The sequence below is a fragment of the Crocodylus siamensis genome, chromosome 13 (assembly GCF_052110815.1).
Source record: "Crocodylus siamensis isolate JL-2025a chromosome 13, ASM5211081v1, whole genome shotgun sequence".
NCBI lineage: Eukaryota > Metazoa > Chordata > Crocodylia > Crocodylidae > Crocodylus > Crocodylus siamensis.
In genome coordinates this window covers 12,490,210-12,515,966 of record NC_143407.1, presented here as the reverse complement: position 1 = coordinate 12,515,966, position 25,757 = coordinate 12,490,210, and the positions used below count along the sequence as shown (strand labels likewise).

At 45.4% G+C, this 25,757-nt stretch overlaps 1 protein-coding gene across 5 annotated transcripts in view; it reads right to left on the bottom strand.

The window, feature by feature from the left end:
- The window catches only part of IGFN1 (immunoglobulin like and fibronectin type III domain containing 1), a 63,537-nt gene that overhangs the window by 8,874 nt on the left and 28,906 nt on the right, over positions 1-25,757 (bottom strand). For 4 of the 5 annotated variants that reach the window (XM_090026317.1, XM_090026314.1, XM_090026315.1 and 1 more), the window contains 11 exons: positions 25,433-25,604; positions 24,105-24,377; positions 18,046-22,359; positions 16,297-16,421; positions 13,795-13,936; positions 12,357-12,653; positions 11,584-11,883; positions 10,080-10,253; positions 6,767-6,895; positions 5,906-6,208; positions 4,181-4,269 (listed from right to left, as the gene is read on the bottom strand). In XM_090026317.1, coding sequence (XP_089882443.1) covers positions 4,181-4,269; positions 5,906-6,208; positions 6,767-6,895; positions 10,080-10,253; positions 11,584-11,883; positions 12,357-12,653; positions 13,795-13,936; positions 16,297-16,421; positions 18,046-22,359; positions 24,105-24,377; positions 25,433-25,604 — 6,318 coding nt within the window. The remainder of the gene's footprint in view (positions 1-4,180; positions 4,270-5,905; positions 6,209-6,766; positions 6,896-10,079; positions 10,254-11,583; positions 11,884-12,356; positions 12,654-13,794; positions 13,937-16,296; positions 16,422-18,045; positions 22,360-24,104; positions 24,378-25,432; positions 25,605-25,757) is intronic. The other variant, XR_016439017.1, reaches the window with a different exon arrangement.

The window sequence follows — 25,757 nt, the reverse complement described above, 5'->3', positions numbered from 1 at the left end:
GGTGGTGGCAAGGCATGCAGGGACCTGCAAGAGGAGCCACCGCACAGGTGCGCACCCTGCTCCTGCCATCAATTTGGTTTTGCAGGGTCTCCCTTGCGCCCCTCCTCCATCAGTCGCTGCTCACTCCTGATCAGCAGGGAGGCCAAATTAAATATGGTGCTTTTTTTGCCTCCCATCTGGTCAGCAACAGACAGCAGGGCTGCCAGGGCCCCTTGGCCAATCAGCGGTGAGCAGCAAAAACAGTGCTATATTTAAACCTATGGGTTTTGCCTCCCCACCAATCAGGAGTGAGCAGCGAGCAGTGGAGCCGCTCTACCAATCAACAGTGTGGGGGTGCACAGGAAAACCTCCAAAATTATAGGAGCTGCTGAGCAGCTCACTCCCATCGTGAATTCAGTGGGTTCCTACCTATGAAGTCAACATTACATTTACCTGGGTAATGCGTGTCGTGTGCACAGAAGCGTGCTGTGTGAAATGGCATGAGTGTCGTGTGCATGGACGTATGATTGGCTGTATGGATGACTGACAGGTATCAGTGGAGCGAGGCTTATAAAAAGGGGTTGCACCTGAAGCTGGGTGCAACCGTGTATGTGGGATGTGGCACTGCATGCAAGCAGATGTATGCTGGTGTGGTCTGTCTGATGGCCATCGAAGGTTTGAACAAGGAACGCCTGCAGCTGGGACTCCAAGGAGGGAGTCTGAGAGCGTGAGCACAGATCAAATGCAGAGTGAGCAAGGGCTCAGAGCAGCCGATATCTCATCCATGGGTCTGTGTCTGTGCCTGAACAGTCAGTGGATGTAAGGTGAGGGTCTGGGGAGGTAACGCTCTGCAGTGACTGTCCAAGGCTGTGATAGGTGTAGCTGCAGCAAGTGCCAACAGCAAGTTGGAGCTTAATATTGATGTCTAGCACCCGCTTTTGGGTGAGTACTGGTTTTGGAGTGCTATTCATGTACGTATACTGTGTTGCTGCAATTGATATTCGACTGTTGTTGAATTGTTGTCATTTGTTGAACATAGTTATTGTTATCATCCCTCCATGGGGGCTGGACTAGCTAGATGACCTCCTGAGGTCCCTTCCAACCCTAACTTTCTACGATCTTGTGTTGTTTCTTTGTTCTTAATTAAGTATATCAGGTCAGGTTACAGCCAGGCTGCAGGCTAACAACCTGATGAAAGTTGGGGCTCTACCCCGTTCATTTATTGAGCAGTTTTGCTAAGCTGCCTCAATTAATCAGTTAATTAGCACCCTGCCTCAACGCTACTAGTCCTGGTACAAAATTCTGCCTTGCAAAAACCTAGGACTAGGAAGGTTTTAGACAGAAGAAGGAATCTCCCATGCCTTAGCCCAAATGGCTCTGACGTAGGGCGCTTGTATAAGAAAGAGAAGGTGCAGGTTCGAGGCTCCCCCATCACCCACAGGAGTTTGAACACATCTCTCCTACCTCATCCAGAGGTGATCTGACCCTAAATCTCTCTAATTTCTCACCTAGGTCCGCAAAGGTGTCCGATCCAGTAGGCGTGCCCTAAGCATGGAAAGCATGTCTACCACACAGAAGCTACAGTTGTTTCACTCAAGAACTTAAACAGAGAAGGAGCTGCTGCCATGCACTTTCTACATAATAGTCAAGAAGTTAGTGCCCTTGTCTAGGAAGCAAAAAACTGTTCTACATCCTCTTCCACCTCTGGGAACTTGTCCATAACTGCCTGAGCCCATTCTCTGCACTTTCCACTGAAGCTGGAAACACTGTTCAGCCAAGAATCCAAGGCCACTTGTACATGTGACAGGGATTTAGACCCCTAAATTGAAATGGTAGGTTTTTAATTTTGACTATTAAAAACCCAGCATTTCAGTTTGGTGACTTTTGTCACTGTTACAGTGAAAGGCCTAATTCTTTTTTTTGTTTTGCAGAGCCTGCCCACATTTCCCATGGCTGGGGAATAAGCTGCTGGCGGGCTGAGTGACCCCTGAGCTGCAGGAGGCCCCAGTCCTTTCTTCTGTGGTGGCAGTGCCCCCCCAGGGACCCCTGGGTGGGCTGCTAGTGGGCAGGTGCTGCCCAAGGGGTACCATCACCATGAAGGGAAGGTCTGGGTCCCCCTGCATCTCAGGGCCTGCTGGCATCTCACCCCCAGCCACAGAAGAAGTGGGCAGACTCCCCAGGGGAAAAAAAAAGGATAGGGCCCCTCACTGCTTCTGTCTTAAGCCCGCCACTCCCATGGCGGGTGGGGAGGTGGGGAGCAGGGGGAGCTGTCAAAGGCTACAACATTACACATAGCTACTTCGCAAACTAAACTACACGTGTATGTGGTTTAGCTCGCAGCATAGGAAACTCATTTAAAACGTAAAAAAACCCTGCACGTGTACAGCGTGCCACTATTAAACCGCAAAAATGGCCAATTTTCATCACATGTACAAGTGCCCCAAAAATTAGGTGGCCAGAAGCAGCAAGAGAGCCTAACTGTATTCTAGTGGTTATGGCACTCTCCCGATTTAGGCTGATTTAAGGTCTAGTCCCTGCCATCAGTATTATTATTATTTTTGTTTTTGTTTAAAGACTGTTTAATACAAAATGGGAAAGTAGTGCTAGGAACAAATCAAAGCACAGGTCTCCTTCCTCAAAGTTGAGTGTCAAAATGCTAGGCTACAGAGTTAAACGACCGCCTTTTTCCTGGCCCTGTGACTCTTGCCTAACCAGGAGTCTAGTTTCAGCAGGAATAGTGTAACACGCCCCTCTACTATTACATAGCTTTCTCATTAGGGCCATCTCCTGGGGACCAGAGTTATGGGTTTGAATCACCTTATACTGGAGAGGGCCTAGTAATGCACTCTCCTAAGCAAGTGCTCTAAATGCTATTCCAGGGTGACCTTTAAAGATGCCACCATATTTGCTGTGTAAACTCCTACACACAATTCACAAGATAAATCCAGAGATTTCAAATAGGAATCCATACTGGCTTCTATTCCACCCAACACAAAAAGCAACAACAAACTCCCCCTTGCCTGAAGAAAGGTGTTTGCACCTGGAAGTTTGCAAAGAACAATTTTTTCCAACTATTTCGTTGCTCTAATAAAAAATACCACATTTACCCAAAGAACCTTGTCTGCCTATGTCCTTAGACCAACATGGATACAACCAGCAACCCTAAAACCATTGTCACTTGTTTTGATCTTTCTGAATTCTTTGCAACAGAATAATTTTTCTGTTATTTTCTGTAGTCAAGAAACTAGTGAAAGCTAAGAGTTGGCATGTTCCAAGGGGTGCCTTGAATCTAATGAAGGATAATTTTAGTCTTAAAAGGTTGAGAACCACTGCATTATGCTATCACATGAAAGGTGAGTGGCAGCACCACCATCACCAGGATCTTAGTCAATCAGGCACCTACCCTTGGATGAGGACAAGACACTTTGGATTCTGAGTAGATGGAGACACCTAAAATGCAGCCAGGAGTCAGACCCCAGAGAGGAGCAGAATTTCAGCATTTCCTATTGGCTACCTCTAGGCATCTCCCCGATCTGTAAATAGATTTCTGTAAATCAGCCTTTAGTGACACTGACCTCTCTGCAGCTGACTGCGGGGCAGGGATGGGGAGAAGGGTGGACTAGCTCCCCAACCCTTTATTTTTACTTTTTAACTGAATCACCCTCCTGGGATCAGACACTGAATTTTAAAGTGTTCTGAAGTCTAAGTTCAAGGTACTTAAGGAGCCATTTTGTATCCTGCCCAAATCAAATCTGTAGCTCTCACATAAAATGCAGCTAAGTCCCATGACTCTTCTTATGTAGCTTGGTGAACCCACTCAGCAGGATATTTTCAAATCCCTACCTTCAGTCCTCTCAAGGGAAGCGACGGGGGGAAGAATGAAAAAAAGTTCTTGGTTCATACATGAAAATCTGAGACCATCGTGCAAGATAGTATACAAGGACCTCAGAGAACTATACTTTACAAAAATGAATTTAACTTCATAGCTACCGTGTGACCAGACACCAACGTTTCCCTCCTTGTTTTACAAATGTAAATAAACCACAAGCCAGGTTTTATGAACTAGTTTTAGATTACTTGGCTCAAGACATGTAAAAAATTCACAGCAGATTCAAGAATAAATAGAATCTTATCTATATAGGTATATGTTACACCACAAAAATAGAGGGAAGACCTCTTAAAAATGTACTCAAAGACCTACTTCAAAGGGAATGTGCACTCGGATGAAGTTTCCAGCTTTTACAATCATAAAGCTTTTCACAGTGTCATCTATTAGGAATTTGGGCGTAACTGGAAGATAAAAATTATTGAACACAATTAAAAGCAATATCTTATTACAAGACAATAGACTGATTTGAACACACAAAAAATATCATGTCCAGTATTCTAAAGTTGCTTCTTACTTTTGGCCAGCTGCCGGGCTGACAAGTATGCAGCTATATGGTGTTAATGGAGCTTTTGCAATGTCTTAGCAATCATATTTCTGTATTTATTTATCACTGATCACCAAATGACAGAAACTATTGTAAAGATGTATTCACAAACCCGCATTTCAACAGAGTATCATAAAAGGGCAAATGAAGTAAATATTGTATTAAAACAATGGTCCAGGGGAATGGCAAAGGTTAATTGATTTCTAAAAAACCTGTTTGAAACACAGTTTCCTTCAAGGCCCACTGTGTCTAAAGCCAGCAGACACACAGGTTGGGAAATTGAAGACATGTACCACACTTTTCCATAACATGAAATAAGGTGGCATTAGGTCACAGTGCCCAACTGCAGATCCCTTGAGATTTCTGGTTTTGGTGGACAGACCAAATTAGAAGACGGGTAAACAACCAAATTAAAATGTGTATATGTAATAGGCTAGTAAAACAAAAAAGTATGTTGATAGGACAGACCGTGGACAGCATGACAACCACAGGGAAACTAATCAACAGTATCTGGAGACGAAGAGTCATCAGAAGGGAGAAAAGAATGCAAAAGGAGGGATTTCAGAGCAGCAAAGGGTCCCTGAAGGGGGAACCCAAGACCACCACTGACAGGGGGCACACCACCAGCCTGTCCCACCCACCCAGTGGGGTGACTGCGCCAGGCTGCTGACATCTGACATTCAAGAAAGAGCCTCAGGATGAAGCTCGTATATTGGCCAGATGTATGTACCTTCCCACTGTGACAACCCTAGTACTGGTAAATATAGAATTTGTTTGCCTTGCCAGCATTATTCTTATCTGCTATCACTGTGCATCAATACAATTTGCCTATTATCAAAGGGAAAGGCTGTGGTCAGTCTGAGGGGTTGGGTCCACCTGGAATAAGGTATCTGGATCATAAATCCAAAGTCAACAATATTCAGTGGCCTTGAATCATAATGAGCCTCTAAAATAACCCCACCGCTAAATTTCTACTTAAGCCAGCCAATAAATAAATTGCCAGTGTGCTGGATAGGAGCAAAATGATCTGTGTCAACTCCGTGCAGTCTAGGATAGCATCTAAACCAGGCTTCTGTGTCTCAGTGACACAGACTGAGAGTGACGTTCCATTCTTTCCTTGGGAAGTCAAAGAGATTTAGGTCTGAATCACCTCTGGATGAGGTAGGACTAGAACCTAGGACCTCCAGCTTCCCAGGTGAATGGAGGAAAAGAAAAGACCGTCTCACTCATATTTTGTTGCCAGTCTACATGGCTTCTTAGGTGTCTATGCACACAGTGCTGAGCACCTAAAGACAATACATCCAGTTGAGTAAGTGAAAAAAAAGGCCACCTAGTCAACCAGGAAAATATATATTGCCATCCTGAATGGCTTCTGTCAACACAAGTCTCCAATAGTCGACCCACCTGTAGACAGAGAACCCATGATTTTAACTGTGTGATCTGCACCTGTGGGTTTATCACATACATGGCAGTGGAAGCGTGGTTTATCTTACCAATAGGGGGCATGGCTTGGATACCAGTGTCCAGTGCTACAGCCTCACCAGTGCCCCCATCATTGACAGCCCTCACCCGTAAAAAGTACATTTCTTTGGGTTCCAGGCCTTTCACTGTATACGTTGTCATCCTTAGGGGCTGAGTGTTACACTGGGTCCACTTGAGGTTGTTAGACGATCGCATCTCTACTATATAGCCCTTAACTTCACCCCCATCCTCTGGTTTGGGTTTTGTCCACGCCAACGCAATGCTGGTGTAATCAGCATTGGTCACCTTAAGGTCCCTCACGTGACCTGGAGGATCTAGAAAGGGAAAGTTTATTTAGACCCTGGTGGCCTAGGATTCCTGCCTCCAGTCCTCATTCAGTACATAGAGTCATCCATTTCAGCATTCTTGCAGCACACTAGCTAGCTATCCTACCATGCTCCATGCAGCATACTGAAATTCCATCCTCATTCCTCTAAATGTATTGGGAATCCTGCTCCTGCCTAGCACACAACATCCTAGAAATGTTGTCTTCTTCCCCTTTGCAGCACACAGAAATCCCACTCCTAGGGTATACAAGACTCCCCACACGTAGAATAGGGGAGTCTGACCCTCCTTTTCCTGCAGCCCACTGGGGATTTTGCCCCATATCTGCCTACCCAACACCAAGAAAGTCCTTCCCCATCCCTCTCTAATACAAACAGTGAATTCTTGATCTTTGAATATTCTTCAAGCATTTAAGTTCACCAAGCATACACTGTAAAGCACCTGACAAGCACTGCCACACAGATTGATACAATTCCCCAGACTTAACATCTCAGCCTGCCACCCCACTGTCTGCCTCCCACTGCTGAATGGACAAATGGGCAACTTACCCATGGGATCTTGAGCAAAGACAGATTCTGATGGTGCGCTGGCCTCGCCAGTACCAGCAGCATTGATGGCAGTCACGCGGAATTCATACTGCAGTCCTTCCTTCAGGTCAGTCACTTTCCACTTCCTCTCTGTGGAAGAAAAAGATCAGATACTTAAAATTCTGGCTCAGTACCCACAGAAGGATTCACTTGGACAATGTTCCTGTACTTGTTCCTGTACAATGTTCACTTGTTCACTCTATATCCTGGGCTACCCTTCAGCCTAAAAGGAACATATGTCTTCTTCTAAGTGCTCTCTCTGTTCATTCCATCCTTCTTTCACCAGTGCACACATATTTTCAGGTCTTTCTTATTATACGTTCACCTTCTTTTCAGCTCAAAAGCCATTTGAGCGCTAATGAGAAAGTCCGGTAAAGAGTAAAAACTCTAGTGATGACCCTGAATTCTTATACAGGAGATAAGAAGACCTTGTCTGCATCCGAGAGATAACTGACAATAGACAAACACATCTTGGAGCCCTTAGAGACATTAGTTCTGCCTACCTGCCTTCCTTGCTTCAATAAAGGCACAGACAGAAGTGACAACTTTTGCCCAATCTGACCACCGAAAGCAATCTATAGCCATGACCAACATGAGTGCATGGCTGCAGACCACTTAAAAAATGGCCAGTCAGATGAAAATCTGGAGATGAAGACATTTCAAACCATGGCATCTTCTGTAACTTGTGTCTGCCTGCCTGCTAGCCTCTGAGATGTTTTCAGAATGGGAGGGAGGAAAGGGAACAGAGGGAGTTCAGTCTGGGGGGTTTTCAGGCCCTGCTGGAGGGTGAGGTGGGTGTATTGGAGCCCCTGTCTGGGGTAAGAGTGCTCTATTTCACCCACCCACCATCCAGAGCTGACTGGGTAACCCCTAAAATGAGCTCCCTCTGCTCTCTTTCTCCCCACCCATTCTGAAAACAGGGACAGGCTGGAAGAGAGGAGCAGCCATTGCTGGTAGCTAGCAGCCAGATTTCACTCCCCCTGGAACCAACCAACAATGAACTTCTGTTTGGCTGGTGGGGAGGAGATCATTGCAACTTAAAACGCTTCCTGAAAAGTGTTCTCAGTTACAGCGGGAAGCTACACTTCTGTCTGCACCCTAAATTCCCACCTTCCCCATTCCCAGCATGATTAGCAAAGACAGAACTTCCACATCAGAAGTGAAAGGTGCCTGATTGCTTATCCAGGAAGCTGAAGTGCCCAACTTACCCACAGAAAAGCTGCAGGCTAGACAACAGCCATGAAAGATCCCCCCTTTTTCACCAACATTATATTTATTCACAAACTTGGAAGGATCCCCAGCACCCTCCCACATCTCCTCCTGGGGTTAGTAGAGAATTCCAGCTCCATGACTTATTCATTCTCTTGACTCTGAAGAGAAACCCAAATGGCCCAGCAGAACCAGTTATGAGGGCATGTTTAGTACTACAGACACTTAGGGTACTTCCTTTCTAGTGTCCAGGTTTGGGCTATACAGCATTTTTGGTCATCTTAGTGCCAAAAATGCCTCTTTTGCTCAGGCTGGAATTCTGATTTTGGGCACATAGGTCTGTGTATGTGGATAGCTATGTCTGAACATAGGTCGCATGAACTGGGCATACACAGTACTAACTGGGGCCTGTATGGATGCCCATGGGCAGATCCAGGATTGCGGTGAGAAGGGTATGGCCACTGCAGTCCTGGATGACAGCAAATTCTCTGAGCTCACCAGCATGTTAATGGAGCTCCTGCTACAGCTCTGCATGGGCCATGAGCTCTCTGAGCTCACCAGCTGACTGGTGGTGACCTTGGCCAGAGCCTGCTTTCACACAATATGGAGCCAAGGGGGTGAGCACCACTGCCTTTCACATCCCACCTGATCAGCACCTCGTAGCACAGGCAGAGCTCTGGCATAAGCTGCACTGACATGCTGGTGAGTGCACTGCATGTGCCGCATAGCTAAAAGGGGGTCTGGCCATACCACCACCACTGCCCCTGTGGATGCATACTCACCTTAGATGCCCAAAAATGAAGTTTAACTGAAACCCATGACTACCAAACTTAGAGGCAGAAATGGAAAAGGGCTATCTATGCATATGTCCATTCCCTACTTCCATCCCAATGACTCCCAGGAATATGAGGGGTCTATCTTTTTCTCCCCATAGTTCAGTAACTAGACTATTCCTCTGGAAGGTGGAGTCTGGATTTTAGCCCTCCCTCACCCACAGGCTTGAATCTTGATTCTTCTGACCTCCCAGCAAGGCATTTTAACAACCTCACCACAAACCACTCAATTAGAAAGGGATGCTTCAGCGCTCATTTTGAAGTTCAGCTGTTAACATTGTCATGGAGTAAAAAAGTCAATGAAGGATAGTATGGGTGGAAGTTTCTGTTCTACCAGGGAGAAAATTTCAGGCTAGAACTAAAGTCCCCCTCCCTGCCAAGCCAATACAGCCACACAGCTTCTGGCATACTCCTTTCTTTCTGGCCCCACATTCCCCTTCTTGGGAGGTCCCAGGGAGCCAACTTCAAAAAAGCCACCAGAGAAGAAACTAGAAAATGGCTAATCTGTAATGTATTCCTTAGAGCGCTGTGTGAAGGAGTCAGAGAGAGCAAGGTTTAAACCCTTTCCGGGTCACTATATACCCAGGTAAGTGCCCTAGCTACTGGGTTTTTAGTGGGGAAAGATAGGAGGGCTCTTGCACTGTTTCCAGTTCATGTCCCATGTGTAGTCCAGTCATCCCTGTGCACAGGGTTACACATCCAGGAACAGAATTGCAATGTCTGTGTAAGTGGGGCACATAGGTGAGCAAATCTGGACACTTACATGACCAGGAAAGAATCACCCTAAGGCCACATCCTATTCCCACTATTAGGAGCCTAATTATCCTCTTCCACCCTACTCAAGTCCCTTAAAAAGTGTTAACAAGTGCCTACTTTTGTAATACACCACAATCCCACATTTCAGACTTAGTCACAGAAAGCAGTGAGCAGGAAGAGGAACCATCCATCGTTCGCATTAATGGTTGTTCAGGGATTCAAGCAGGGTAGAAAGGGATCATGCTTAGGCACCAAAGTCCACTTAAGTGTTTAATAGCTGGAATAGGATCTGGCCTCTAGCAACCAGAAAGAGTTCACTGATTCATGCCCCTACACAGAGGTCACTGAACATGTCTCGATAGTAACATTTGTTGGCCACCAGTCCACAGCAAATAATAGGTCAAAATGGCATTATCCATTAACCCATCTAGTCTTCTTGCCTTTCTGGAGCTTGTTTCAAGCTCTGAGGTGCTTACCTGTGATTGGCTGATCAGTGACAGGTACCCAGGTGCTACTGCCCTTCTTACGTTTCTCAACAACGTATCCCAGGATTCGGGAATTTCCTGTTTTGTCAGGCACTGCCCAAGACAGTTTGATGGCCTCTTTGCTGGTCTCTACAATCTTAGGAGGAGCAGGGGGGCCAGGGAAAACTAAAGAAAAATCAGTGCTTCATTATTAACAGGTATTTCTGCTCATTCACAAGACAATAAAGTTCTGAGAGCTAGCTTTTTCCATGATTTGCTAAATATATCCTGATGGGGTAATTTTGGAAGGTATGAGTAATATCTAAGACTCAGTCTCTTATTCCCCGGGACAGCCAGGAGCTGGGAGCACAGAAGAAGAAACTCATCCAGGGTCCTGAAGTTGGCTGTTTAATGAGCAGCCCCCTACTGCTAATGCTGGGAGATGCTCTTACAGAGAAGGAAAGACAAAATTTTCCTGAGGGAAATCGAGGAAAACTGATAGAATCCCACTTCTTTCCCTGAATATAAGAAACAGTGCTGGAGGGAGAGTAAAACTATCAGCAATTTATGCAAAAATTGTTTTAAAATATCTTAGCACAAAATGAGATTTGAAAAGGGTGAAGAAAGGCAGGAGGGAAAGAAGTTTGCAGGGATGGATGTGAAGAAAAAAGGGGGAAAAAGAATGAGATCTTCTCTCTGATTTTTTCTTCATGTTTTATCCACAAGATACCTTAAATATTCGGTTTAGAGGGAGCTCCTACAGCAGAACTGACTGAGCTGTGATCTTAGAATTGTTTTGAATAAAGATGAAGTCATTGAATGTCCTTTTGGGAGACTCATTTGCCTAAGACAGCATTTCCCAAACTGCGCAACTTGCCCCCGGAGGGTGGAGGGAGGCTGTAACTCATGGTAGCAACTGGTGGCATCCCCCCTACTTCAGCAGCGATTGCACCCCCTGATCTTCAGCTGCTGTTACCACCACTATTACTGCTGCTGCTGCTGCTTTTCCAGCTGCTGATTCCCTTCACCAGGGATTGCGATTGCCACAGCAAGGGGAATCAGTGGCAAGGAAACTGGTGGATGGAGTAAGGAGGTGTGAGAGAACCGTGGCAAGGAAAGCAGAGGCTAAAGTAAGGTGGTTGGGAGCGGGGCACAAGAGGCCTGACTTACAAGGTTTGGGAAAGACTGGCCGAAAGCATAAATAAGGTAAAGACCTACTGGGTTCTCTTTGCTGCGGAAATGTTTTTGGCTTTGGTCCACACATGAATCCCGTGGTGGACCCTGCTTTGAGATTCAGGTTGGAATGCTTCCCAAAGCTCAAAACAGATCTTATTCAGAATCATCCGGATTTACAAGAAACTCAGTTTTCATATGAAATCATAATGTCAGTAATGCAGCCAATCTTGCAACCTTTCTTTTCAACCTGAGCTAAGCTTTTTGGCTTTTTCTTTTTGGCTTTCATAGCAAAAGTCTCCCTTGGCCATAGCATGCATTTACATAAAGCTCTTTCTCTTACCTTTGGTTGCAGCCATCACCTCGCCTGACTCTAATGGCTCGCTGGTCCCCTCAGCATTTATCGCTCGCACCCGAAAGCAGTAGCTTTTGTCATGTTCCACTTTGTTGGCAGTAAAAGTGGTGCTGCTCCCATCTGCTTCTCCTACTGTCAGCCAGGTTTGTCTGCCCACTTGCTGTCTCTCAATGGCGTAGCTGAGCACTGGTTTGCCCCCATCGTCTTTTGGGGGCTTCCACTTGATGGTGATGCCAGTTATGGAACTATCTACCACTTCTATAGGGCCCATCGGTGGTTGTGGCCTGTCTGAAAGGAGAAATAAAACTGAAAATGCAAGTTGGCTAAGGAATTATTCTAAAGGTAAGCTAATGAAGGAGCAAAGTCAGAGCTGGTAAATCTGCAGCCATATCAATCCAATGATCGTTTGAGCCAGCAAGGCACCAAGCAAGCCCTGGAGCTGCCAAGTGACATCAAGTCCTGTTAAAGTTAGTGAGAGCTGAAGGCCTTCAGTCCTGCTCAGAACTGGGAATGTTGTACCTCACTGTCTTTCTCTTTATTAGGAGAAAACCAAACCCAGCCAGCTTTCAGATACTTTTGAAAGCATCTTTCTGTACAAGCATCAGTGAAAGAAGGGCCCTTTTCCTCTCCTTCCGAGTATGCAACTGCTCTCAATTAGGCTCTTTCTGGTGATTCTTTCAAGAGATCCCAACAGTGATTTACAAGGTCTTCTTTCTAAGCCTTGTAACAAAAGTGGTGGATGAATATCATGAGGCTCTCACCTGTTACTACCAGCTTTAGGTTGACCTCCAAGGCTCCACTCCCATTGCTGAGCTTCACTTTGTAATCCCCACAGTCCTTCCTGTTAGTGCTAGAAATAGAAAGCCGAGTGAAGTTATCCGTTTTGTCAGTGTGGATCCTGGTATCATCCAGGAGCTCACACCCATCCTTTAACCATGTTGCTTTGACTGGTTTCCGGCCTTCAAAAGGGATCTTGACCACAGCACTCTGCCCTGCCTTGATCACTAGAGGATCCTTCATCAGTTTTTCCTGAAGAGCTTTGTCAACATTTGGGGGATCTAAACATAAAAAAAAAAAAATCATTAATAAATGCAGTTCAAAGAGGAAATCTAACCAATAGAGTTGGAATGCTCTGTACTAATTGCTGGTGATGAATTTAAATATTATTTGACAGGGCATTTGGGAGTCTGAGAGCAATACAATTCGCAGGAGATCATGATGGTACAAGTGGTGCTCAGAAACTCTCAGCATTTGAACCTTTGTGTTCAGTTGCATATTTACCAGATGTTATACGTGCATGTGTACGCCGGGGTAATTTCCAGAGATCAGTAAAGTCCTCAAAATAGTGCTTCAGTGATGCTTATGCTGACTGCATAACTTCATATGCAGTAGAATTAAACACTCACGAGAAAAAACTAACTAGTTTTAGAACAAATTTAAGCATTTCCAGCTGATCAAAATCTTTGAGCTAACAACACAGCTCATTCAGAGAGGTGTATATTACAGACATGTTGACTTAAGTGCAAAGTTTTTTTCCAGTTCTGCCAAGCACTCTTGGTTATAAAATTGTGCACTTTGCAACATATACCTACCATCAGCCAGTGTCCATCCACTGCTTTTTCCTCACACAACAGGAGGGGCTGCACAGTTAACATTTGGACTGAAATTTAGGAAATGCACTATCTCCTCCATGAATTAAGAAACAAACCCATGTGGCGAGTCAGTTCTTTAACCACAAGACCATCCAATGTATTGCTTTTCATGCTTTAGGGTTTCTACTCGTCACCTGTAAGGGTCAAGAAGAACCATCTTCCTGCCTTCCCTTCACCCACCAGCTTAAATACATATTTTAGTTTTTATTAATAAAAGCATTACTTGCAAGTATAGAAGTAAACTCAGTATCCCATGTGGTGCCTTCCAGTCCTATGTTCTTATTTTAAGCACATACTGGCATTGCACTTCATTAAGAATGGAGTAAACACAATCCACGTTTAACATTACAGTACAGCCTCATAACAACTCTTGTATCTAACAAAACTCCACTTTTAAAAATCCCATTATGATGATGCAAAAAATTGTCTAAGCTTATTACGTCAAACACCCTCTTTTAATGAACATTTGTCCCGGTCCCATTGGGTTTCAATATGATGAGGCTGCATTGTATTTTTTCTGGGCAATGAAGCAGTTTGACAAACTTGCCTTCAACAAAAACTTTAGCTTCAGTTTTGATGCCTTCAGCTTCAAACCTATACGTTCCAGCATGAACATCATCCACTTTGTCTATGATTAGTCTGTGGTTTGGGCCTTCCTTTTTGAAAGAGACTCCATCCATGCCTGTTAGCTACAATGTAAAGGACAAGAATATGTTATTTCCTTGAAGGAACTATCAAACACTTTGACAGGAAAAATGCCAGATGGGAACTTCTTTACTGTTATAGCTACACAGCACTGATAAATCCATGAAGACCAGGCACAAGAACTAGTTAGGAAATGATTTTTTTCCCCCATGAAAAAATCCACAAATGCAAAGTGCTTAATTAAAAACCTGAAAATCCAACTTTTTGATAAAAATGGAATTTTGCTGCAAAAAATGTCTATATTCTGTTGAAACGTGCCCCCCAGATCAATCCAGACCACATCACCACTGGACCTAATAACAAGGAGTACCACATCCAAGGTTCATTCACCAGCAACTCCATCTCCTTACAATGTCCCTCTTCTGTCTACATCAGATGAACAGGGCAATTTGTACATGTAAGAATGAACAAATACCAATCTGACATCAGCCACAGAAAGACATTAGAGTCTGTGGCAGAACAGTTCAACCTTCCTGGGCTCTGGCAAAACAAAAATTAAAACCTGGTTTGAACAAGAAACTGCAGAACAAGAAATCATTCACAAACTAGACTGTTTGGTATAATTTAAACCATGACCATGGATTCTTAGCTCATTACCTGGATTAGCATTTGTAACATACTTTGTTCCTATGGGTTTACTGCTTGTTTGTTTCTCTATCCTAGCAGTGCCCCCTCTTTTGTCTTTTGTATTCCGAATGCTCTCTCCTTACACTCTGCTTTCTACACCGCCCTTCACTTTCACGGCATCTGATGAAGTGAACTTTGGTTCACAAAAGCTGGTGTTCTTATATATAATTTTATTTAGTTTGTCTAGAACGGTGCATATCTACCCTGCCTTCTGGCTGACTTCAGACTAACACAACTAACTATCTTTCTATTCATCTGAAGTGTCATTACTCATCAAAAAATGCAAGTGGGAAATTTTGGGCCAGTTCTTATAAGGTGCTCACAAAAACCCTTCTAACACTTTCTTTGCCATCAGAACAAATATTATGGTACCCTTAGTCTGCCAGCAATCACTTCTCTGGTTAGCTAAGCAGTACATCAAATCTAGCACCAAAATGCACTTGAATCTCAACATTTCAAACTGTTGAAAGATCAAGCACAGACCAAAAGATTAACAAAGCATGCAAGAAGATGTTTGCTTTGTTGACTGGATTTAGTATATAGGAAAACAGTTCATGTGCCAAATTAAACTGATCATCACAGGCTAGACTCTATTCTACCTATTAGCTTCCTAAATGCAATTGTATTCCACTTTGCTCAAACCCCTGAAAAACTGCTAAAATAAAAAGTAGATCGGTCCTACCCTTCCTCACTGCAGTTTTGTGCCTCAGTCTTAAGGGTCAGATGGCACTGAGTTGCACAAGTGCAATTATGGATGTTCAGGGACTCGAGCAAGTTGTGGGGGGGAATCACACTTAGGTGCATAAGTCCATTCAGATGCACAGTAGGTGAAATACAATCTGGCCCTACGTCTGTGCCTGTTTTACTTATAATGGCAACTAGCAGAAAAAAACTGGGCATTTCAAAGAGATCAGTGACTGTCTAGAGTTTATCATCTGTGCCTTGTACTCTCAATTCCACTTCAGCTGGTTATTACACTCCAGAAACAGCCTATATCTTGGTCAGTATTGCTTATTATTTATTGATTATTTAACTGGTGGTACTACATATATGCTCTGATGGACTGGTATATGACCACTAATAGACTGACGCAAAGTCCATTCAAGTCAAAGAGAGTTTTTCTGTTGACTTTGATGGAATTCGGATCAGGCTCTAAACCAGTAATAATATCTCTGAGACCTCTTTCTCCTGGCCAAAGCTACAGCTAAAAACCTTGTCAGTAAATGGATCACCTTTCTTCTGAACTCCTGCAGTCTTAGCCTCCGTCTCCTTGCAACCTGAATTATTCTCCTGCCTTGTATTCAGACATTGCATCAGATTTGTGTGGTCTTAGCATGTGCTGAGCATTGATTCAAAGGATTTTCAATGCTCAAGGTAAGGAAAAAGAAAAGGAAAACTCATAGCAGCCTCTTAGTGCCAGTGAGAGTGCAAATGGTCCTGCTTTGAGAGCACAGAGGAATCCTATCCACGTCCTACTAGGAAGCTTGATGCAAACAGCTTCTTGTATAATTGCACTGAGGCTGCACTGAATGGCCAGGCAGGCTAGTTTAGTGCCTCTTCTTATTGTGGAAAATGAGGGATCATTTCAAGAGACCCCACTGCAGAGAGGCAGGGCAGAATGACAAAAGATTGTGCCATAATATTTCATGACAATTGTAGCTTGCAAATTAAAGAAATCTTCCATCCTTGAGGAAATGATGAGCTACTGAACAAATACCTTGAATCCATCTTTAAACCAAGTCCCTTCCATCTGCTCATTATTGAGACTGCAACACAGTTCAGCTGGCTTCCTTTTCAAGGCGTGCACATCTGATAATCGTTTGTTGAAATGGCAACGTGGTTCTAAACATACAGGAAAGAAAGTTAAAAAAAAAAACCCCACACTAGAAATGTGCAGACCTTTTGCTGCACAAGAGAACAAACTGGCGGAGAAACATCTCAACACAAAATACACAGGCAGGTGGAGGGAAGAGGCACCTGCCTAAACAAAAATGTATCATAATGCTGACTGTGTAATAATCCCAAAACACTGAGTGAGATCCTCAGCCAGTCTAAATCATTATTGACTTAAATAGAGTCAAGCTGATAGATTTCAGCTGAGGATCTGGAATAATCTAGTTAATTGAATGGATGACTAAATACATTAACAGATGCTTTGTTTTCAAGTGTACTATAGTGAGTGTGTAAATTTACCCTAATCCTTCCTTTCTATAAAAACAATCATCTCCAAACAGAGATATCTAGCATTTTAAATCTCACACTTACTAACTTAACTAGCCTTTATTTGCATGAGTAGCTGCCTTGACTTCAGTGGCACTAGTTAGGTAAGGGCCACTCACATAAATAAGACCTCTGAAGATCATATTTTAATAAAATGCAACAAAAACATTGCATGAAATGTTTCTTAGGACTGCTGAAAATTGAGATGTTTGCATTAAGTAATTATAGAAAAAATAAAGGAAAAAAAGATCCAATTTAAATTACTGAGAGATGTCAAAGAACTATAGACATGATGCATGAAAATACATGGGAACTAATATATTTCCTAAGCAAGTCCAATTTGAGTCTGTTAGAGCTGGGGTTAGAAAGGGGTCCCAGATAAATGACTACAAAATAAATACAACAGCTGTCATTAATATAGGTCTATTGTCTAGTGCACTCTAAGGCCCCATCTACATGTTACATTTATTCCACAATTAACATGTTATGAATGTAGAACATTGTTATGGCTGATTTGTTTGGCACCTTAAATTGACGACATGGTAGGGCCAGATCCAGATCTAATTGTCAGCCTTAGCCTCAGATTGCGCTGGGGATGGCTCAAGACCCCAGTGTGGTCCCAGGGCTGGAGCCAACAGTCAGCTGATTGCCAGCCCTGGCCCTAGACCTGCAGACACCCAGCTTTCTACTTGCTGGTGCCAGGGAAGCACAAGGTCACAATCCTGGATTCCCCCAGTACTGGCAAGTAGAAAGGGCCCAATTTGGATCTGATCCCCTATCACAAAATCACCCTTCCTCCCATGCATGTGTGGCATGGCAGAAGGTATGATTGTTGGGATCAGGGATCAGAACTCATCATACCTTTAAATGCTAGGGCCCTTATAGACATTCTTCCCACCTTCCTGGGAGTTGATCAAATTATGCCCATTTCAAGATGTAGGAAATGAAACACAAACATATTAGCACCAAAATTTTCAAAAGTCTCCTCTTCTAGCCCCATCAAGTTCAGCTAGAAATGGAGTTTTGAATTAGTAAGTTCTCACCCCTTCTAAATGACAAGTGACTTGGCTTAAGATCACAGAGGAAATCTGTGGCAGCCAGGAATAGCACGTAGGACATACAAACACTCACTCCTGGATCTGAACCACAAGTCTACCCATCCTCCCCAAAGTATTGGGAGCATAAATAGTAGGAATATAAAACAGAGCAAAAGCAACAAGTAATCTATTAATAAAAAATTAAATACCTCTCAGATCATCTTGGGGAAAACGTCCTTCTCTTCCTTTCCTGTCTCTACTCCCCAAGTTTTCATCTGCACTCAGTCCACTGGCATCAAGGCCGTACACCTGTCTTCTTCGGTCTCCAGAAAAGGCTCCACTATGAAGGCCTGACATTGGCTCATAACCCTGCCAGCCTTCATCAGGAACTCCTGACTTCCTCCCATCAGTCACTTCATTAAATAATCTGCCCCCTGCATCAACATGTGTCCCACTAAAAGCAGAATCCCTCTCGTAAGAAGAACCTGAGCCCCTTAAACCACTATTTCCACCTTTGGCACCAGCTACCCCTAAGAAAGTATCTCTGCCATCAAATGAGTCCATGCCTCCAGCTCCTCTGAATTCACTCCCAGGTCCTACTCCACCAAGCCCAGAACCTCTGCCATGCAAGGAATCCAATCCACTGGCACCACCCATGCCAGCGCCAGCACCAGCACCACCTACCGCAGAACCTCTGCTATCAAGAGTTCCCATGCCCCAATCACCACTTAAACCCGCTTGTGTAAGAGCACTGGTGCTACCTAACATGTCATCTTTGCCATAGACAGAACCCAACCCTCCTGATCTACCATCAGCACCACCTCTACCACCCTGTCCAGGGACAGCACCCAGATTGCCTGCACCTCCTAACCCGTCACCAGCACTACCACGAGCTCTACGTAGCATAGCATCCCTTCCAGAGAGAGACTCCAGTCCCTGCGCATCACTCAGACCAGCCCCAGCCCCAGCCCCTTTCAATATGGCATCCTTGTTACGGAGCAAACCCAGTGCTTCCTCACCTCCTAATCCTGCAGCAGCCCCAGATGCAGTTAACACAGCATTCTTGTCAGCCAAAGGACCCTTACCTGCTGCAGTTCTTACTCCACCCACAACAGCACCAACTCCACCTAGCACAGCACCCCTGCCATCAAGAGTACCCAGTCCCCTTGAATCCCCCATACCAACACCAGGTCCAACTAATATGCCAGCCTGGCCATAGAGGGACCCTGTCCCCTCTCGACCACCAACACCACCACCACCAGCATTCTCACCAGTTCCACTTAGCGCAGAGGCCATGCCAGTATGTGACCCTATTTTCCCAGCACCACCAGTATGAGCCCCTGTTCTGCCTGACATACCATCCTGGGCATAAAGAGACCCCATGCCTCCTGCAACACCTCCATCAGTTCCAGTGGCCCCCAGCACACCATCCTTACCATAGAGAGACCCCACCCCCCCTGCACCTGCACCACCAGCACCGGCTACATCCAGTACATCACTCTTACCATGGAGAAATCCCATGCCTCCTGCACCACCTACGCCAGTTGCAGTGGCCCCCAGCACACCATCCTTACCATAGAGAGACCCCACTCCCCCTGCACCTGAACCACCAACACCAGATACATCCAGTACATCTCTCTTACCATGGAGAAATCCCATGCCTCCTGCACCACCTACGCCAGTTGCAGTGGCCCCAAGCACACCATCCTTACCATAGAGAGACCCCACTCCCCCTGCACCTGCACCACCAACACCAGATACATCCAGTACATCTCTCTTACCATGGAGAAATCCCATGCCTCCTGCACCACCTATGCCAGTTGCAGTGGCCCCCAGCACACCATCCTTACCATAGAGAGACCCCACCCCCCCTGCACCTGCACCACCAACACCAGATGCATCCATTACATCATCCTTACCATGGAGAAATCCCATGCCTCCTGCACCACCTACACCAGTTGCAGTGGCCCCCAGCACACCATCCTTACCATAGAGAGACCCCACCCCCCCTGCACCTGCACCACCAGCACCGGCTACATCCAGTACATCACTCTTACCATGGAGAAATCCCATGCCTCCTGCACCACCTACGCCAGTTGCAACGGCCCCCAGCACACCATCCTTACCATAGAGAGACCCCACCCCCGCTGCACCTGTACCACCAACACCAGATACATCCAGTACATCATCCTTACCATGGAGAAATCCCATGTCTCCTGCACCACCTACGCCAGCACCAGCTCCACTCAGCATACCATCCTTACCATAGAGAGACCCCATGCCCCTGATGCCAGCTCCATCAACAGCAGCACTGGTTGTACCTAGCAGAGCATCCTGGCCATGAAGAGACCCCAGGCCTCCCACACCAACAAAACCAGCACTAGCTGCACCAGCACCAGTCCAGGTTCTCCCTGGCAAACCATCTTCACCATAAAGATGCCCTCCACCTCCCATATCTCTTAGCTCAACCCCAGCGGCACCAGCTTTACTTAGCTTACTGTCCCTACTGTAGAGAGACCCTATCTCCCCTGACCCACCTCCACTAGCACTGCCAGCACCCATAACACCTAACACACCATCCTTACCATGAAGAGTGCCCATTCCCCTTCCATCCCGTGCACCAGCACCTGCCCCAGCACTATATTCCATTCCATCTTTACCATACAGAGATCCCAGGCCGCCCAAATCTCCTTGAGCAGCACCAGCAGCATCAAAACCAACTTCACCCTGCAGACCATCCTTGCTATACAGAGAACCCTTTCCCCCTGCACCACCTGCACCAGCTGCAGTCCTGGATCCACCTACTGTGCCCCTGCCACTTTGGAGCAACCCCATACCTGTTTTGTCACCAACAGGACTGGCTCCACCAGTACCAGCCATGGCTCCAGCTACTTTACCACCCTCAGCTTGCAGGACCCCTAGTCCCCCTGCACCACTTCCTACTCCCTCACCAGTGCCACTAGCCCCTAACATATGACCTCTGTCATAGGAAGAACCTGTGACCCCTGGACCACCTAAGCCAGCACCCAGCACACCATCCTTACCATAGAGAGACCCCATACCCCCTAATCCAGAACCAGCTTGACTCCAAATACCACCTTCACTAGAGAGAGACCCCATTCCTTCTACATCACCTTGACCAGAGCCACCAGTAACACCAGCAACAGCTCTGTCTTTTGCACTGTCCTTACTATAAGGAGCACCCACTACATGCTCACAACCTGCACTGGCACCATCAACACTGAATTGACCACCACCAGCCCTACCAGACAGAGCACCAATGCCACCTGCTGTGGCTCCGCTTAGCATAGAATCTTTGCCAGAAAAAGCACCACTATTCCCTGCACCACGAGTACCCACACTACCCACAATGGCACTGTGTTCCATACCAGGAGACCACTCTGAACCACATAAGCCACTACCAGTAACACCAGCATGAGCTCCACCTAGCACAGCATCCTTGCCATGAGGAATACCCATTCCTGCAGCACCTGCTGATCCAGCCCCTGCGCCAGGTCCACCTAATCTATAATCCTGCCCATAGAGCAACCCCATTCTCCCTGGACCTGCTGGCCCACCACCAACGCTGGCTCCACCCAACATGGCATCTTTGCTGGAGAAAGCACCCATGCTGCCAGCACCTCCTACTCCCTCACCAGTGCCACTAACCCCTAATATATGACCTCTGTCATAGGAAGAACCTGTGAGCCCTGAACCACCTAAGCCAGCACCACAACTAGTTCCACTTAAGGCAGCATCCTTACCAAAGAGGGATCCTAGGGCCTCTGCTCCTCGAAATCCAGCATGGCCACCAGCACCAACACCTCCTAACATAGCATCTTTGCCATGGGGAGAACTGAACCCTCCTGAGCCTCCTAATGCAGCGCTAACACCTTCTAGCATGGACTCTCCCTCACCCAGAGAACTCAGCTCCCCTGTCCCCCCTAACCTCCCGCCACCACCAGCAGATGATCGGCCAACCATAGAATCCTTGTCAAGTAAAGAACCCAACAAATCTGCCCCTCCTATTCCTGCTCCACCTAGCTTAGACTCCTTCCCATAAAGAGAAGCCCTAACCCCTTCTCCAGCTAATCTACCACTACTATCAGAGTCGCCTAACTTTGACTCCTGGCCATAAATCTCTCTCATATAGCCTCCTTCATCACCAGGAAATCCGCCAATATTACTTGCATTTTCCATTAAGTTTCCATCTATCCCTACTGCAGAAAACTGCCCTGTCCCCATCTTTCCATCTCTGCTGCCAGCAGCCAGCCCATCTTGTCCCAAATATCCATGTCTTCCATCAGCACCCATTGAGGAGCTGTAACGTCCTTTGCTGTCATCTAGGCCACTTCCATATAGTCCATCTTTGTCTATGACAGTGTCTCTAAAGTGATGTTTGTCCCCAGGACCTTCTCCTTGTCGAAGCTTCTTAACACTTTCTTTATCAGATAACATATCCATCTGCCGTCCCTTTTTATCCGTTTCATCTCCTTCAACCTGTCTTCTCTTTCCTCTGGCAGCTGTATTGTAGATGTAGTGTTTGTTGATTGTAAAATAAATCATTTACAGGGGAAAAAAGAAGCAGCAAAGAGTGAATAAAGAGCTAAAGTAATACACTGGTAATCAAAAAAAATGTGCACAGACTACTTTGGAATGGGAAATATGTTCAAAGATGATACCATGAAAGAAAATCTTCTTTTTTGAGGATTTCAGAAGTTTGTATAATTTTTTGGCCATTCCCACTTTCAGATTTAATAATGTATTTAGAGATCATCTTTAAAAAATCCTAAGTGCAGCAGTTTAGGACTTTCTATTACAATTTTCTCTTCTTGCTCAAGTCCATATCTTCACAATAACAGTTCTCTCAATCATCTGGAAAAAGAGGACCTTTGCAATGAGCCCCAGAGGTCAACAAGTTCAAGAAGCTCAAGGAGGTCTTCAATTAATATTTTATTTTAGGGTATGGAGGTGTTTAGCCTGAGGATCATCAGACTTAACCCAACTAGCATTGTAGGTGCTGGTCTATGGAATGGGGGTGGGGGTTGTTAGCAGGAAAGGGCTGGCTGTTGACAAGAAGGGAAAGAACCCCTTTAAAATCTGCTATGGCACTTGAAGCTGAATATTCAATGCTCTTCTCAACTTTCTATGCCTGGTCCCCTGCCCAGACCCTTTTGCTGAGCGTCACATATTTCACTTGGGGAATTATATTGGAATCTCATCCAGGCTAATCTGGACAGCCACTAAGGAGAGAGACTCCTTGGGAAATAAAAAGCACAGGAAGAAAGTTGCTGAGAGTCATCTGCCTGCAGCCAGCTGCCAAGGGCTGCGAACTAAAGCAAACTCACAGAGATCAGTGTTGGACAACTAAGAAGCACCAGTTTCCAGCAGTCACCAGCAGCCATTGGAGATGAGTGGCCCTGTAAGGCTGTTAGCAGTTCTGACTGTTATCCTAGGGACATACTAAACTAAGGGCTCTGTTTCCTACCACGAAGTGTGATGGAGCTGGAATGAAAAGCTGGTTCAGGCTGTGTTCAATTTAACAAGAAGCCTTGCCTATAAACTAACCATAGGCCTCTGGCTGGATAGCTTTGTCTAGTATCAATAGAATAAGCTGCTTTGAGGGAGGCCTAAAAAAATGGTTGGACTTGCTGATACAGGTATCCTAAGATAGTCTTAAATCCTTGAAATGGCCTGGTTTTAAGTGGGTATTTGTGCCCACCAGCTGAGGATGGACTAGTCATCAGCCAACCTGTCATGAAAGGTTGAAGTGGTACCAGAGATCCATGGGCATTTTCTATCCTGCACCGCACCTTCTCCAGGAGTTACAGAATCAAATGTATATGCAGAAGCTAAAAATCCCCATCCTGGAGGGAAGAGGGGAGGGGACATCAGAGCAGACTGCCAGCAACTGCTCACCCTTTGCATCCCCTATCGAAACCATGAGGCCCCATGCACTTCTGCACCTCTTCCACAAAGTGGGGCCTCTGGGAGAAGGGAAGTGGAGCACCCAGGGGAGTGTTCACCGACAGTCAGCTCTTCTTCCCACTCTTGCACCTGCAGAAATTTTGAAGTGCTCTAGCTGGGATGGGGGAAGTGGGACGCAACAGGAGACTGTGCATCTTTCTGCCACTGAAACACTCCAAGCACCTGCACTTCAAAGCTCTTTAAATGTTACATCTGTCCCGACTCTAAGGCACAATATTTTGTTAAAGTACATCATAAGCAAGTAAAACTGAAACGAAGGGAAGAATAGATTTTCACTTACATTCCACCAAAAGGCAGGCGCTAGAGGAGCAGATGCCAGTATCAAGAGTATAAGTGCCTTTGTCAGCAGGCTGCACATTTTTGATCATCAGCTTGTGGTTCAAGCCATCAGAGGAGACAGAGATTTCATACTTGTCATTATTGTCAATGGGATTGTTTGTGTGTAACCACATGGCATCATAACAGGGGCTGCATAGGCTGCACTCAAAGACAGCATTTTCTTTCTCAGAGCAACACACCTCACTGAGCGGGTGCTCAAATGTGACAGGAATTGCTGTAATGGCAAAGCAAAAGCTATTAGGCACATGGGCATCTCATGTCTTCTAGGAAGAAAAGCTTTGTTGGAGTGGAAGAAGCCTCTTCAGGTCTGTGAAGCTGTGCAATAAGAAGGCTACATGTCCCCCAACAAGCCATTTACTTTTATTTTTTACCTGCAGGGGTGCCACTAAACATATCCAGAAGCAGTATGGTGGTGTTTCCCTCCTATTGGAGGTCAATATGGAAAATTATCATCATGGGGCAGCTGCAAGTTGCCAGTCCCTCCGTAAGGCCTCTGTGGTCTGATGTTCCCCACAAGAAACAGAAAGAGAGGCCGCTCCTGTCCCCAAAGGCCAAGTTCAGACTACATTTGTTTCCTTATAAAGACAGAACTGAGAGCATAAGAAATGGTCTCTTCAAGTGTGGATCGAGGGCCCCAATGTTAAGGAAGAAGCAGGGAAGAGAGGATTGCTGCTTGTTTCACCAGAACTAAATTTACTTATTATTTATAGAAAGATGTAACAAAAGAAAGGCCAAATGGAAGAAAGAAAGGTTTGAAATCAATGAGCTTTGGCTGAAGTAGAAAAAAAGGAAATCCCTATTTCTGTGCAATTCAAAAATACGCTTTTGCATTTATGATTCAGCTAGTTACTTATTACTGTGCCAACTGAACACATTGCAATCAGTAATGGACTGGAGCCTTCAAAGCACCCCTTTGAACTGAGGGACTATTTACCAGTTTTTACAGCTGGGAACTAAGACACAATATAGGTTAAGTGACATGTATAAGATCCTTCTGGAGTCTGCATTGAGCTGAGAATTGAACCTACCCCTCCCAAGATGCAGTCCACTGCCCCCTCCATTCATGCAGCTTTCCTACCCTTTCTCATCCTGTCCTAATGTGTTGTCAGAACATTAAAGCTCTTGTTTCAGCAGACAAAAGCAAAAACTTCAGTGGCCATTGGGCTTTCCCAATGAATTTTGGATTTGATCTCATATTAGATTTCCTGCCTAAAGTGAGTTCTTATCACAGCCATACAAAATGCATATTCAGAAAGCTCAGCTCCTTACAGTCAACTTCCAGCTCAGTTGAAAAGACATCTATATCTTCTACTTTCAGCTGGTACACACCCGCATCTTCTGGCTTCAGGTCATTGATGATGAAACTGTACTTTTTCCCTACCTGTTTCAGGCAGTGTTTTATGTTGTCATCATTTAATCCATAATTGATCATCTCACCATCCTACGGGAAGAAAAGATTCAGTCCGCCGGGCTACAGCAATGCAATGGTCAGCCTGTGCTCACTCTGAATTCTTAAATACAACATACTAATGTGCACAGCTCAGTCTCTAACATATGAAAACTCCAGATGTCCAAGTCACTTCAAACATGTTAC